The following is a 14,915-nucleotide window of genomic DNA, read 5'->3' on the forward strand; positions in this document are numbered from 1 at the left end:
GGTAATTTCCGTTGCAAATCTGACGTCAAACTTTGTGACGATCATACTACTTCCTCTTATCTAGTACAATTCAAGAACCTAGGGTTTGTAAGTTTGTTTCTCGCTCCAACGACTTCTTTGTGAGGGTTTACCAAGATCCAGTTACAATGGGCCGGATGTAGTTCACCAAGACTGGAGTAGTCACTGTCTAAATAGACTGTTCAAAGTTAAATGATCACAGAAATCCCAACTTCCTGTACCCCCCAAAATATATTGGTGTGTACGTGTTGTTCCGCTGTTTGGTTACCATCCCCTTCAATGGCGTGTTTGTAGTACAAAACTTGTCTTACACTACGTCAAGTACGCATTAACATACATATGGGTTTCAACTACTCAATGGGGCCGGAAGTCGCTTTTTTCCCAGTAAAGCAGGTTTTTTTTTTGGTTAGGAAAAATGTAGTAAGCTTAAATTCTGGAAAACTCCGCGCTAGTTGTGGGAAGAAAGTAGGGATGGCTGCTTTTTCTTTGCAGCTCACCTTCCGGTGATGGACAATGAAAGTTCTGGGCGCCAATGACGTCACACGTTGACGCGCCTTAAAATTTGAAAAAAAAATAGGGGAAAGTGGAGTGAATTTTCACATCAGACTTTAAGTTATGCGCACGCAAATTTAAAAACCACTTTTTCCCTAATTAAGAGTCTTCAAAAGGCGTAATTTCCGGTGAAATTCACAAAATGTTAAATTCTCTCGAAATGCTGAACTTCCGCTCACCAAGCAAGAAGGGTAATCATTAATAATATAGATAATATTGACAGTTGAAGCTCGCTGCAGATTGGCTGGCCGCTAATTCATGTTGAACATATTAACACATTAGTTGGTCTGTATGTTTGTATCGGAAGTACATTGTCGTCCGCATGATGGAAGATCCACGATTATTGCTACACTAGCTGGTGCAGTCTATATTGCACTTCCGATACTACATCGTTTATACTAAACATTACGGTAAGTTTAGCGGGCACACTCTAATAACAATAGTAAGTAAAGTAAAGTAATTGCCTTTTTTTTCAGGCGGGGCTTAACGTCTAACTACCAATTAGATGTCGTGGACGGAGGCGACTAGCAAACATACTTTACTATAAATATCTTTTATTAACCGTTAAATAAAATCCAAGGCCTAGACTAGTACCGCAATACATCTTAGCATTGCGGGTCTAGCCTCTAACCGCCTAACATACTTTACTATAAATTCCTCATATTAACCATTAAATAAAATCCAAGGCCTAGACTAGTACCGCAATACATCTTAGCTTTGCGGGTCTAGTCTCTAACCGCCTAACATACTTTACTATAAATTCCTCATATTAACCATTAAATAAAATCCAAGGCCTAGACTAGTACCGCAATACATCTTAGCTTTGCGGGTCTAGTCTCTTAACCGCCTAACATACTTTACTATAAATTTCTCATATTAAGCATTAAATAAAATCCAAGGCCTAGACTAGTACCGCAATACATCTTAGCATTGCGGGTCTAGCCTATAACCGCCTAACATTCTTTACTATAAATTTCTCGTATTAACCATTAAATAAAATCCAAGGCCTAGACTAGTACCGCAACACATCAATATTATTAATATTATATTAATAATTAATAACAATAGAAAGCTGCTAAAAGTTTGTTGCGAATTCCATTGTTTTCTAATAGAGAAAGCATTGCGACCTTGACAAATTTTCAACATTGCATTATACACCGGATATAACACGTTTTCAGATCTATATCCTGTTTAAATTAAATCTAAATCATATCTTTTATGATCATACTTATCGTAAATACATCAAAGTTTTTTTGTTTTTTTTTTTTGCATTTAAGGCGCAACAACAGCATGATAATTGGCGCCCTAAGCCTTTTCCAGTGCAATGCGCCGGCCTCTGGGCAGTGTTCTCTCATTGCAGACAACACTGTCCATCAGCGGACAGTGAGCTGTTTGAAGCTCCTAGGAAGAAAAAAAATCTTAGGGGGGTCAGCAGCTGGATTCGAACCAGTGATCTTCGTGTTGGAAACCATTTACTTTAACCACTCAGCTAATCTGTCCCCACATAAAATAATATTTATTGAATTGATTTTTTCACTTCTTTTCAAATTTCTAAGAAAAGTTTCTCTTAACAAGGATTCTAAATTTCGCGTTTACTTCTTAATCTAAATAACGTTTATTTGAATAAATTTCCTTTGAGACTTCCGGTTTCTTTGTGGGGGGGCAGTTCCAGGGAGGGATGAATGTAGATTTCACTGCAGAGTCCCACATTGGTTTTTCTAAACTGACACAAAAATTAAATAAATTGAATTTATTTTGTGATCCAGAACATTTATTTTCGTTGATGATAGAAGATAATCTTGAATATGGACACACCTCTTAATATATTATTAAGGCAGGTTTAATGGGTTGCTGAAATTTTAATGTTGAGGAAATGTCCTTGAATCGGAAGTACCACGTCACAGATAAGTCTTTTCACTTTTTTTTAAGTGGTTTTATTATCCATTATATAGGTATACATTACTTCCGTACAAATCTATAACAGTTCTAATCCATATGGACATTTTAGCCTAGTTGTGGTCAAAGGAAAGGGTTATACCTTGAGAAGGTTATCCTTGTTCACACTAAATTCCCCCCACTGCGCATTTTTTATTCCATCACAATTATCTCCTTGCTGTTGATTATTCCGGAAGAGAGGAACAAAATAAATTAGTTAATTAAATATTCTTTAAATATGAAATTGAATACACGTAAAGTTCCCCCCTCCCAAAAGGGGTGCAGTAACCCACTGATTACAAGCCCCCCCGTCCGTCCGTCATAACAATACGCAGTTATAATGATTTAATATTAACAATTTAATTTAAATTCCAAATGAAAACCAATATGTTAACATAAATTAAACCAATTTTTGGTACATGTTTTGAGAACAATATAACCTGCTCACATACGAGGGGGTAGGTTACATTTTTAAATAATTAAATAATTTCGTAATATCAGGAGAGCATGGCGTTGGGATAATTAAGGATGGAGTTTTATAGGCAAACTGTATGGGAGTTGCAGTTGCAAGTTGATTCTTTATCAATAATATATTAGATCAGATTTTATTTAATGGTTAATACGAGAAATCTATAGTAAAGTATGTTAGGCGGTTAGAGGCTAGACCCGCAAAGCTAAGATGTATTGCGGTACTAGTCTAGGCCTTGGATTTTATTTAATGGTTAATATGAGAAATTTACAGTAAAGTATGTTAGGCGGTTATAGGCTAAACCCGCAATGCTAAGATGTATTGCGGTACTAGTCTAGGCCTTGCATTTTATTTAATGGTTAATATGAGAAATTTATAGTAAAGTATGTTAGGCGGTTATAGGCTAGACCCGCAAAGCTAAGATGTATTACGGTACTAGTCTATACCTTGGATTTTATTTAATGGTTAATATGAGAAATTTATAGTAAAGTATGTTAGGCGGTGATAGGCTAGACCTGCAATGCTAAGATGTATTGCGGTACTAGTCTAGGCCTTGGATTTTATTTAATGGTTAATATGAGAAATTTATAGTAAAGTATGTTAGGCGGTGATAGGCTAGACCTGCAATGCTAAGATGTATTGCGGTACTAGTCTAGGCCTTGCATTTTATTTAATGGTTAATATGAGAAATTTATAGTAAAGTATGTTAGGCGGTGATAGGCTAGACCTGCAATGCTAAGATGTATTGCGGTACTAGTCTAGGCCTTGCATTTTATTTAATGGTTAATATGAGAAATTTATAGTAAAGTATGTTAGGCGGTGATAGGCTAGACCTGCAATGCTAAGATGTATTGCGGTACTAGTCTAGGCCTTGCATTTTATTTAATGGTTAATATGAGAAATTTATAGTAAAGTATGTTTGCTAGTCGCCTCCGTCCACGACACCTAATTTGGTAGTTGGACGTTAAGCCCCGCCTGAAAAAATAGGCAATTACTTTAATTTTTCATTATTTTTTTTAGTAAAAGAAGTTTAAATTCCAATAATTGTTTTGTATACCGAAGTTACAAGTTAGTAATAGGTGGATCATGATTCCGAAAGAGAATTAAAGCGAGATAATAGATTTAAATCGTTTGAGTCATTATTCTAGAAATACGTGAAAAACCTCTAAAAAAAATTCATTGAATAAAAGAATCAAATTACAGGTTCACGTATTTCGGACCAAAACTATTAGATTCGAAGCGAAAATTGAGCAAAAAACGGAAATCAAAGTTTGAGCCTTGTATTCAGTGAAAGCTTTAATCACGTACTTCCGGAAAATTTGACAACAATATTATTCAAAGGGGAGCAATAAAAGCAGTGATTCTTAAAATAAAATAAAAAAAGAAGCGAAACAGGAAGAAGGAAATATTACGACCCATTTCCGGCTTAGCAAGCTTGTTCAGTAATTACTAAGACAAGGCTATCATGGGAAAATTATTACCCACCGACACAGTTTATGGAAGACAGTGTTGGCTCTTATAGCGAGAGCAGTACTGCCAACCTTGTTAATACTTTTGTTATTACTGCGGCCCCAGCCAAGCACACTTGAAAAAAAATTTTTTTTTTTAATCAAAAATTTTATAAATGGGAAAATGTTGAAATTGAACCAACTAAGTAAAACTAATTTAATTACTTAGTCTTTATGGTCTCCGTTGAATTAAAATTGTAATTATTGTTTAAAATCCCAAGTTTCTTTCTATTTATTAGCGCGGCGACAACGTTAAGTTGCTTGTTCTCAACTTCAGATGGCATGTTGTCGTTTAGTACACGGATTGTACATTTATTAACGCTAGCTTAAAATTAGCCAACGGTACTGGAGCAGGCAATTAGCCACTCTAAGAGCCAACTGTCTTCTCAGCTAAAAGTTGGAACTCTTCTACGTTGAAAGTTTCGTACAAATTCCTCCTGTTCATCCCCTCCTCTGTCCCACCTCTCACCAACAATTATCACAATAAATGTTTCATTGTCCCTTCAATGTACGCCCTTTCCAAGTCAAAATTCCTTTCTTATCATCCGTGAGGGATGATGGCCGTATCTCGAAGAGTCTAGTTTCTGGAGTGAGGTTTCTAGGTCTTGGTGCCTCACGATTCCCGTGGCGATTGGAGTCAATAAATATTTTCTATTTTGGAAAAATCCGTTGCCCGCTACCTTGGGCTTTTCTTAGACCGAAGACTTTCTTGGAAACCCTACACTAGACTTAAAAGAACAGAACTAAACAGACGCTATCGACTACTTAAAAGACTCTTAGACGACAGATCAAAACTCTCTCTGGACAACAAAAGACTGATTTATACTACTATTGTGAAAACCATCTGGGCGTATGGAATAGAGCTGTGGGGTTCAACCAAACGCTCCAATCTCCAAAGGATTTAATCTCTACAATCTAAAATACTACGAACTATTGTACACGTTCCATTTTATGTCTCCCAACCTGGACTATAACACACTGGACCTTAACATTCCTTTTGTCACCACAAGTCGCTGAAAACAAGATACAGAAAACTCCACTTCAACCTGCAATCTCATATCAATCCTCTAGCTCAAAAATCTTTCTTCTAGAACTCTTCCTGATAACCCGGGGACAAGACGCCTTAAAAGAGACAGTGGCCCTCGTGATCTCCTCTCAAGTGAAGAGAGCGACTAACAGCCTAATATTTTGGAGTGTTACTACTGCAGTAACTTCTCCACTCGTATACTTCTGTAATTCATAGTTCTGTTATCACTGATACTTATAACGCCAACGCGCTGATTGGAGCAAAAATAAACGCCCCCCAAAAAAAACTTTTTGGTAAAAAAAATCGTCCCTGGATAATATGACTTATCTGGCTTCCAAACGGAGACGGTTTTTGCAGGTCTCTTTATTGCTCTTGTAGATATAAATTTTGTAAAAATAAAAAATTGTAGTTCCGGCGGTAAAACGATAGAATTTTCTCTGAAGGAAAAAACTTAAATTTCCCACTACTCTGGAAACTCATCTAAAAACAATTTTCATGAGAAAAATTGCTAGCGAAATGTACAATTTCTTGCTTGATCATTTTCTTTAAACTTTAGAAGTTTCGAACCTCTTTTATAACTTGTTAATATTACGTTAGTGGTAGTGCCTTAAACTGTGCTAAAATAGTTCCTCAGGAGAAAGCTTCTTCGGGCAAATAAGTGAATTTCCGGTCCCACTGGGGATCACCGGAGTGATCACAAACGCACATGGAGCATTTCCTTTAGTACCCACTTTTTTCAGACTTGGGTGGGAGGACTTCGTTCCCTATATTTCCCGGTGATAAGTCCATACAGAAAGTTTGATCTAGTTAGAGAAAACTTAGTGGTTCCTACAACTCCATCTAGAAGCAATCGACAGACTAATCCTGCTTTAGCTGCAGCACCTCGGGGATAAACTTGAGAACATATTTTATAGTGAAAATCCAAAATTCGATAATCTTCACAAAAATAAATATTCCTCTTACGAGAGGAAGCGGAAGTGAACTGATGACTATCTACATCTAAGATAAATCTACAGGAAGTACATTAGATAGTGGTAAGTGATTCCCTACGATAGTCTAACTAAATGGGGAAGATCTTACAAAACAGATTGGACTGTAAGAGCACGCAAACCAGAACTGCGATTGAGTATGTATACACGTTTCTTCTTACCGGCCGCTAGAGCGCAGATGGAGCTTTGTTGGCGCTATGATTTGTAACTTTATGGTAATGCTTAGGGGGGGGCTATGGGGGGATGTATGTCCGCCCCATTTGTGCCGTCTCCCGGCCTACTCACGTCCAACTATTACTTATACGATCAACTTCCTGAAGCCTCCCTGACTAGCCTCGTATCTTGTCTCCAAGACACTGAAATCGATACTTTTTTATACTTGATTTATTTCTCTATTCAAATGAAAATACTCTGGTGAGCAAATGTTTGGGCTTTAGAAAGTGAACAGGATGTGTAGCTCTTGGAAGACGTGAGCTTTCTTTTCAAGCTAACTTCCTGAAAGAGAATTTCAGCAAGTCTATTATTTCTGGGCTGAAAGGCATTACTTTCGTTTTTCAGCCTTCAGAACTGAAGCTTTTTCGAGTTGCAGGTTTTGTTTTAATTCCAAGGTGCATCAAGATCTGAGACTATTGGCTCCCGGAGCCTCAGGATTCAGGAAAAAATTAGTCTCCCATCGCAAACTTTCGATCCCAGCAGAGCAAATGTGCAGAGATCCTAAATTTTGTCCTAAAAGAAAAAACTGTGGCTGCGTCATGGACCCGGCCGTGTGTTGTACGTGAATACGTTTACGTAACGGGTTATATTTTTTATATAAAATATTTTTATTTATGTATTTAGGATGAAATCAAGGAAACGAATCGACGATCGAACACAATCTATGCCTGTACAGTCCGTTGTCAATGTAGAAGCGATTTCATCATCCACATGTATAATTTCAACCGCCCCAGCTGCAGATGTACTGGACACCGTCGTCGGTGATCCGCTCGGCCGCATTCATTCACAGCTTGACTCGGTCATATGGTGTTTTATTATTACCATTCGATTGTTCTTGAGAAGCCCTTTCCAACCGTATACGATCTCTTGGTATTTCGTTTTGGCTTTTCGACGCGTATAGGCCAACATTATATATTTTTGATAATATTTTTTTATTTTAACACCTTATTATATTCAATGTCACTATTTTACACTAATGTTTTCTATACAATCGATAGATTGTGACGACAGCTGACGATTAAAACTTAAACGAACATCGTAGCTTCTCCGAGTCAAAAGTTACTACTAATTGCAAATCTCGATAAGCAGCAAAATGATCTCAAAATGGTGGCGCTTCCCCCTCACCTCGCGCGATGCGTCACAGTCCTCGCTAATCCTAATGAATTCTTTGATCCTTTAGCTATCCAGTGGTCTAATTTAATTTTGGATGTAGACGATAGATTCGAAACTATAATGCCAAACTGTATTCCCCGATTTTGTTATCATTAGGAATTTTTGGATTGCCTCCATATGATAGCAAATTTAAAGACGTATTCACTTCAAAAATGGAAATTCGCAAGTCATCATATTTCCACAATTAGGCATTCAAATATTTACGTGACTTTACATTAAGTTTTCATTATTTTGAATAGTACAGAGTGAATTCAATTTATTATTCATATAGATCGTGAGCTAAATTTGCTTGGAAAAAAGGTCTGTTATTTTAGATATATAGTTGGCAGCTGGGTCAGAAACAGCTGTAAAGATTTTTAGAACGTTTCATTGTTGTTTGGCGTACAGACTCTTGGCCAGAAAGTAAGATTCCTACTAGAAAGAAAATGGAAAACCCACCCTCTAGAGAGGGTGATCAAAACCATTGTGAAAAGTCTGTGAGGTAGCTGTACAAGAGAAAGGGAAAACCTGCACCCCCCAACCTTCAGCCAAGCACCAAATATACCCTGGGTAGTTGCTCACCACCACAGACAGAGATGTACATCAACTTGGACTTGGAGAAAGCTTTACAATCAACCCAACAGATCTCTTCCGCGCGCGTTCGCCCAGTCCCAGGGTTGTACTACTGAATTATACAAGACGGCCACAAGGTTTAGGAAGACACCACACGCTCCAAAGTGGTTTTGGAATGGCGTGGAAGATCTTGGGGTGTGGACTCCCCCCCCGAACCTTTTATTGTCCAGACAGAGAACCCAAACAAGCAAACTGTGTAAAACGAAGAAGAGGGCTTTGCAATTGTAATGGTTACTACAACCACGATCAGTATTAGCGAAAGGTTCAAGAAGTGGTGGAAAGTGGTCTGGTTAGAGGATAATGGAAAGAGCGACCTATACCTGCTGGTGGGGGCGGCAACCAAGCGATGTGTACCGCGAGAGGCGGCAGCACAACACAATCCAGAACTAACTGTTTTGCATAAGCTTGCTACCTGTGCAGACCGGGGTCTGGAAATGTTTTAGTGCATCCTACAGCCTAACTGGGGGTGTGGGCAGGCTAAAGATCCTGGGCGGAAATAATGTATAAACGGAAACACTTTTTGAACATTGCGCTCAAGTTTTGGGATCCCCTGAACACGAAAAGTGTTTTGCTTTTTTCTTTCTTTTTTTCTGCGATCGCTAAATAATGTGCCCATTATTAAACCGAATAATGTTCAAAACAAAGTCACTAGTGGCTAAAAGTTTTCATTTTTGTAGAAATAAAACAAAAATAATACTACAAATCCAATATAATATTTTAAAATTTAGTATAAATGAATGCAATTAAAAATTTAAAATTATAAGTTAGTAATATAATATGCCATATTAATAAGATACAGAATTTTAGTGCAGCGATTCCCAACCTGTGATACGCGAGTTGCTGGTTGGTGGTACACGAAAAATAATCAATAATGGCGGACATTAAAAAATAATATCATAGAAACGTTTTTCCCAATAATACATAAAAATTATTTTAATTAATAATATTATACAGTAAAGTTGTTAATATGTACAGAGTAATAAGGTCAGTCTATCTCAAGATATACGAGAAAATATAAATAGCACATTTAACAGGATTCAAAATTGTCTTTCACTGAGTATTTTCCCAAAACACAAATGATAATTGGATTTCAAAACCCCCCTTCTATAAAGAAAATTTTACTAAAAGCTATATCATTATCGATAAAAGATAAAGAAAATTTAATAGAATTATCATGTGACAGAACTTAAATGATAACTATGTAAAGATCTGCTGCTTAAAGAGACTGGATTGTAATGGAGTAAGCTCCTGTTCAAGCAACATTAAATTTAATTGGTACTTACAGGTAGTTGGAATGCTTAAAAGAAATTAATCTAGAAGATTTGGGCTTATTAGGGGAACATTTGCACTTAACTGATTCAAATAAAGTAAATAACATTATGTGTAACATATTTTGGAATTCTCCAAATTTATTACAAAATGTTGGTCAACAATATTTTAGATAAATTCCTTTCTTTTCAAGTTATAAGAATTCTATATCTGAAATAAGATTTGGTGGCCCCCCTTATGTTATTAAATTTAAAAAATCAATAATGTAATTTTGTACAATCAAACCCCAAAGATCATTGTCTAATGTGCAATAAGAACAAGCCGGAAACATTAATTGTTTATCAGCTGTGCCCAGTCTATGAAAGTTTTAGAATCCCACTCCGTATATAGAAATGTAATAATCCTGAAGGAAGAACTTTGTAAAGTAATTAATAATTTTGAAGATAAAAATATGTAGGCAATTTTTAATTATTTAAAAAAAGTTTTAAAACTAAGATCTTATAGTCTACAAAGTTTATAAAGTGAACATGAACTTAAACTCCTTTGTAGCAGATACATTTGTATCTCTATACAAATAAAGATGATAATAGTAAAATGACACACTCGGAATAACAAAATTGCACGAAATACAATCATTTTTACGAAGTGGTACAATTTACGAGCATGATGTACTACCAAGTGGTAAGCGAGCCAAAATAAGGTTAGGAAACGCTGATCTAGTGAGTTGTTGTTACCCATCAGGGTGTGCAGAAGGGCTGAATAGTCCCTCCAGGTTACTTATAGATACAGTCACAGTGCAGAATATCACGTTAAAAAAGAAATAGTAAGAAGTGTGATTAGTGTGGTATTGCAAGAAATTAGCTTTTTGGTACAAATTCCACGTTTTTGTAAAATTTAATTACGTTAATTGTGGTAACGGGAAATTCCTTTAGTGTTGAACAGCTGATTTTCTTCGACACCGGATATTAGCTGAAGATAGTGTTTTTCAAAATAAAACGGAAATCTGGGAATTCATGTGTAAAAATTATTGAAGTTTACATTCCATTGTCATGGGCACAATGTAACCACTTTGAGGGGTTTGCAAAAAAAAAGGGGGAAAAAGTAAGAAAATTCTTGCTGTCGGGGGGTAATCGCCTAGGTTACAAAGCCGGAGAGTATCGTGCTGATGATGTAGAACGGGTGGAGGTTCCAAGTGAAAGCCAAACAAGAGGAGGAAAGGAGCTAAGTATTATCAAGACTCCAGGCGCTCTGGAGTGGCTGAAGATGACAAAAGCTACTTGTGGAGGAACATCTAGGAAGTTACATCCACCCCCACTCCCGCTAAAGGGGACGAGGAAGGGCTGTCGCACAGATATCCTGTACAAACTGTTACTACAGACAGACCTCCTCGACAGCTCGTCGTGGTTATCTCCATTCCGTGATGTTGGGCTTCACCCGGAATAGTTCTGAGATCTGTATCCCCCCCCAGAATGACTACAGCCGCTGGAGAGAGTGTTTGGGGGGGATATCATCGTCGAGAGAGAGAGAACCGCTTTTACAAGTTCCCACATCACAGGATAAAGCACATTAAGAGCTCCACCCTCTTAGGGACGTAAATATAACCTTCAACTAAACCACTTATGCTGCTATCTGGCGGCCGATTCACAAACTGAAACCTCACAAATTACTTTGGCAATAATTTAAGAGTTGTATATAACTATGATCTTCAGAAATATCTAGGCGATTGGCTAAATTTTCAATCATTCATTTCTATCTTTCAAATAATTCAAAAACAGAAAATTAATCTGACTTTCAAAAAAATATATTTAATTTTTACTTACATTATACAGTTTGTAAATCCTTATGTAGCATTGAAATGGTACTTTAGTGCGGGGGCGAATCGTATCCACGCTCCCAGATTTATACTGTAATAATTTTTACTAGAAAAAAAAATCCAAATAGAAATTATAGAATGTGGGTATGCAGTGCACTCACGGAAACGAAGTCGCAGGTATCATTGATTGCAGATCAATAATGAGTTCAGTAACCATGCTGGGTTTTAGAATAAAAAGGTCCTATTTTCGAGAGAATCTCAAAAAAGTACCCAAAAAAACACCTCTTTTTAAAGTGCAACTTCTGGGTGAATGATTATGATCACTAAGTTATGGCCGCATCCATTGGCTTAAATTTACTGACATTTACTTTTCAAAAAAAAAGATCATTCACAGCTCTCATCACTCGTAGCTCTCTTGATGGCGAACGATGGACCTGGCAACGAAGAGTCTGTGTTCTTCGTCATGAAGAACAACTTGGCCTCATCCTTCATGGAATCAATCCTAAATTTTTAACATAAGTATAACATCCGTGTTTCAAAAAAAAAAAAAAACCTTAAAGGTACGAGAAATTATGTGCCTTCACAACAGGTTTGTGAATTGTCTGGTAAAGAACGCCATATTTTTTTTTTTTTTTTGCAAAGGCCACAGTATACGCGCTAGTCTTTATTCATTCTTTAGTTAGTTACAGTATAATTCCACCAGAGTTTCACAGTTCGTTCCAGCTGTTCGGATCACTAATTAAAACTAATGTGGTAGCCTCAAATATATATAAATACCAGGGCCCCACGTGACAAGAGCTCACACAGAACCCCCTGTGAGAACGTACAACTATCTCTCGAGCAGACTCCCTGGAGGCGCGAAATATTAATTATGATAGGTTGTTCCCCCAAGTTGTTGCCAGGGAACACACAGGACGGTTTAGGTGAGTAGTTCAGGAATTGGGAAATTTAATTGAGATTTACTGATTGGTTTGGTTAGGAGCAGGCACATTCAATACATAAATATCTCTCTCTAAATCAGATTTATTTCTGCTTGTGCCAAAAAAGAAAAACATGTAAAAGCGTAACAAAGTCTAAAACTTCAATTATTTCGCAAAAATTTTCCCCATTATAATAATTTTGTTTGTAAACTTCTAGAAGCAAGTTTGACACTTATAATTAGCATCTGAAAGTATATATTATTCAACACTCTGCTTGGATTACCTCACGTGACTTTGTCTAGCCACATAACTTCACAAATTCAATTTCTTAAAACTTACGAGATTAGATTATTTAGTGGTGGTTGGTGAAAAAGGCTTCATATCTACGTCTAGGCTAGATCAGAAGGCCAAAACAGAGTAGATAGGTGAGCGGTTCCTGGGTAAAAGTATGAAGGCCTTAGTCCTGAAGTCATAAGAGATCTTCCAACACAACACGAACATTGGCGTTTCCTGCTCTTCCTGAACAAAACCTACTCAGGATATCCGCTGCATATGCTTTCTCAGACTGCAGACAGGAGACCTAAATTGGGAGTGATAAACGATTAATTAGTTAATAATGAACTTAAGGCCCATAGCCTAGGATTTCCAACCCACTACTCCGGCGCCCAGATGTTACCCATTCTTTGGCGGCTGTTCGGAGTATTGTACAGTACCATAAAAAGGATTGGAACCTCGAAAAATTCCACAATAACCTTCCCAAGCCATCCGATGCTTCATTGGCATCTACATCCCAAATATCTGAACACTCACCTTAATATAAGCTGCGCTCTATCTGAAGCAGATATAAGTTTGTGGAATAATGGCAGGCAAAGTCATGCCGGCTGCTATATTTACAGCTCTCATTGTTCCTGTTACACTTGGAAGCCACTAGTACTCTTCCATCCATCAGAGGAGAATCTTCGTCTGTTAGAATAGGTTACCAATATTGAAGAAACTTTGCAAAAGTAAAATTTGGCAAGTGGTAAGAGCACAAAAATAACATAAAATAAAGGAAAGGGTGAGGAACGCCACCAACACTTAGAATACGATAGAGATGAACAAAATAATTTTATTTTACAATCAAAAAAAGAACACCAAAAGATACAAATACAGGCCCTAGACCTAAAATATAATTGATAAGACTTACAGTTCTTTTCGTTTGTTTTACAATTTGCAACACAGACTGACTTATTCAACAATAATTGACACTGGCACCTGATCTAATACAAAACGAAAACAGAGTTCCCCATTTTGTTTTCTTCTTTAAGACACACCAGATGGCTGGGACCCTGGCTATTAAGTCCTGATCATATGCTAACTGAAGCTGTACTCCTTCATAAACTCAAGGTGAGAAGGCCCCCGGAGCAACTGGGCTCAAAAACTCCCAGGCACAAGCTGGAGCCCCCACTCCTTCCTCTTCAACCAGTTCTGCCAACTATCAAATTATAAGCGGGGGGGCCGCATATCTTTTCGAGGATCGAACAAATGTCTAGTCTTATATATAGATTCACAAGGAAATCCTTGATGTTTGCAGCAATCAAAGAGGAATCTAGGTTTTTTTTTGTACGGTCAAGTAGTGACTCCCTGCGTAATACCAATAGAACATTTTAAAGTCCTGGAATTTAACCGCACTCAAGAGGTTTTCATTGTATTTCCAGTGAAAACTGTGAAAAAATAGCTTCTTATAAAAAGGGAAGGAAAAGTCTGGTGCACGTTCGACTGTCACTTTTTCCAATTTCCACCTTTTGCAGCAAACTTAGAATCCTCATTATAAATTTCAGTTGCCTTCAAAATGTAGCTTCACAGGAATATTAGGGGCATTTAAGGGACTCGTGTCCGCCCATAACCTCTCCTTAAATTGTTTAATAGATTCACGTTTCCGTCAGGTGATTTTTTTTTTTTTAATTCAAACTTAAGAGTAACTACTCACCAAGTGGAGTCTTTAGAAGGAAGTTTGCTGCCAACTCTGCCAGAACATGCCAAAAATGAATTTCCCGAGAAAGTAAAAAGAGAAAAGTTTTATTTGGCCCAAAACGAATGCAAAAAAACTTCGCAATTTGTGTTAATTCTGTTTTCTCCTCCATTCACCATTAGAATGTTGACTTTAATTTCCACGCCTTTCAACCGGCGCGATAATAAAAGATAATAATAATGATAATGCCAAAAAAAACCTTCCCTATCTTTATTCAAACCTTAATCATGCAGCCAGCAAAAACTTTACAAGTTTGCCAACTTTCGTCACACGACGAAAAAAAAAGCCCCTCTTCTTTTTTTTTGGTCCCCCCGTATTATTGTTGTATTGTTTTTATTATTTAATTATTTGCTGGGCGCCTGGAAGGGTGTGGACCGCGCCCCTTCACCCCACAACCAACTTGGCT

At 37.2% G+C, this 14,915-nt stretch overlaps 1 protein-coding gene across 2 annotated transcripts in view; it reads right to left on the minus strand.

The window, feature by feature from the left end:
* Positions 1 to 14,698, minus strand: part of Scgdelta (sarcoglycan delta) — a 302,399-nt gene extending 287,701 nt beyond the window's left edge. For both annotated transcript variants that reach the window (XM_074140522.1, XM_074140521.1), the window contains exon 1: positions 14,468 to 14,698. In XM_074140522.1, the coding sequence (XP_073996623.1) occupies positions 14,468 to 14,621 (154 nt within the window). In that variant the 5' untranslated portion in view covers positions 14,622 to 14,698. The remainder of the gene's footprint in view (positions 1 to 14,467) is intronic.
* Between the last annotated feature and the right edge of the window lie 217 nt (positions 14,699 to 14,915).

The sequence above is a fragment of the Rhodnius prolixus genome, unplaced genomic scaffold (assembly GCF_049639745.1).
Source record: "Rhodnius prolixus isolate KJV_2025 unplaced genomic scaffold, Rpr scaffold_6, whole genome shotgun sequence".
Taxonomy (NCBI): Eukaryota; Metazoa; Arthropoda; class Insecta; order Hemiptera; family Reduviidae; genus Rhodnius; species Rhodnius prolixus.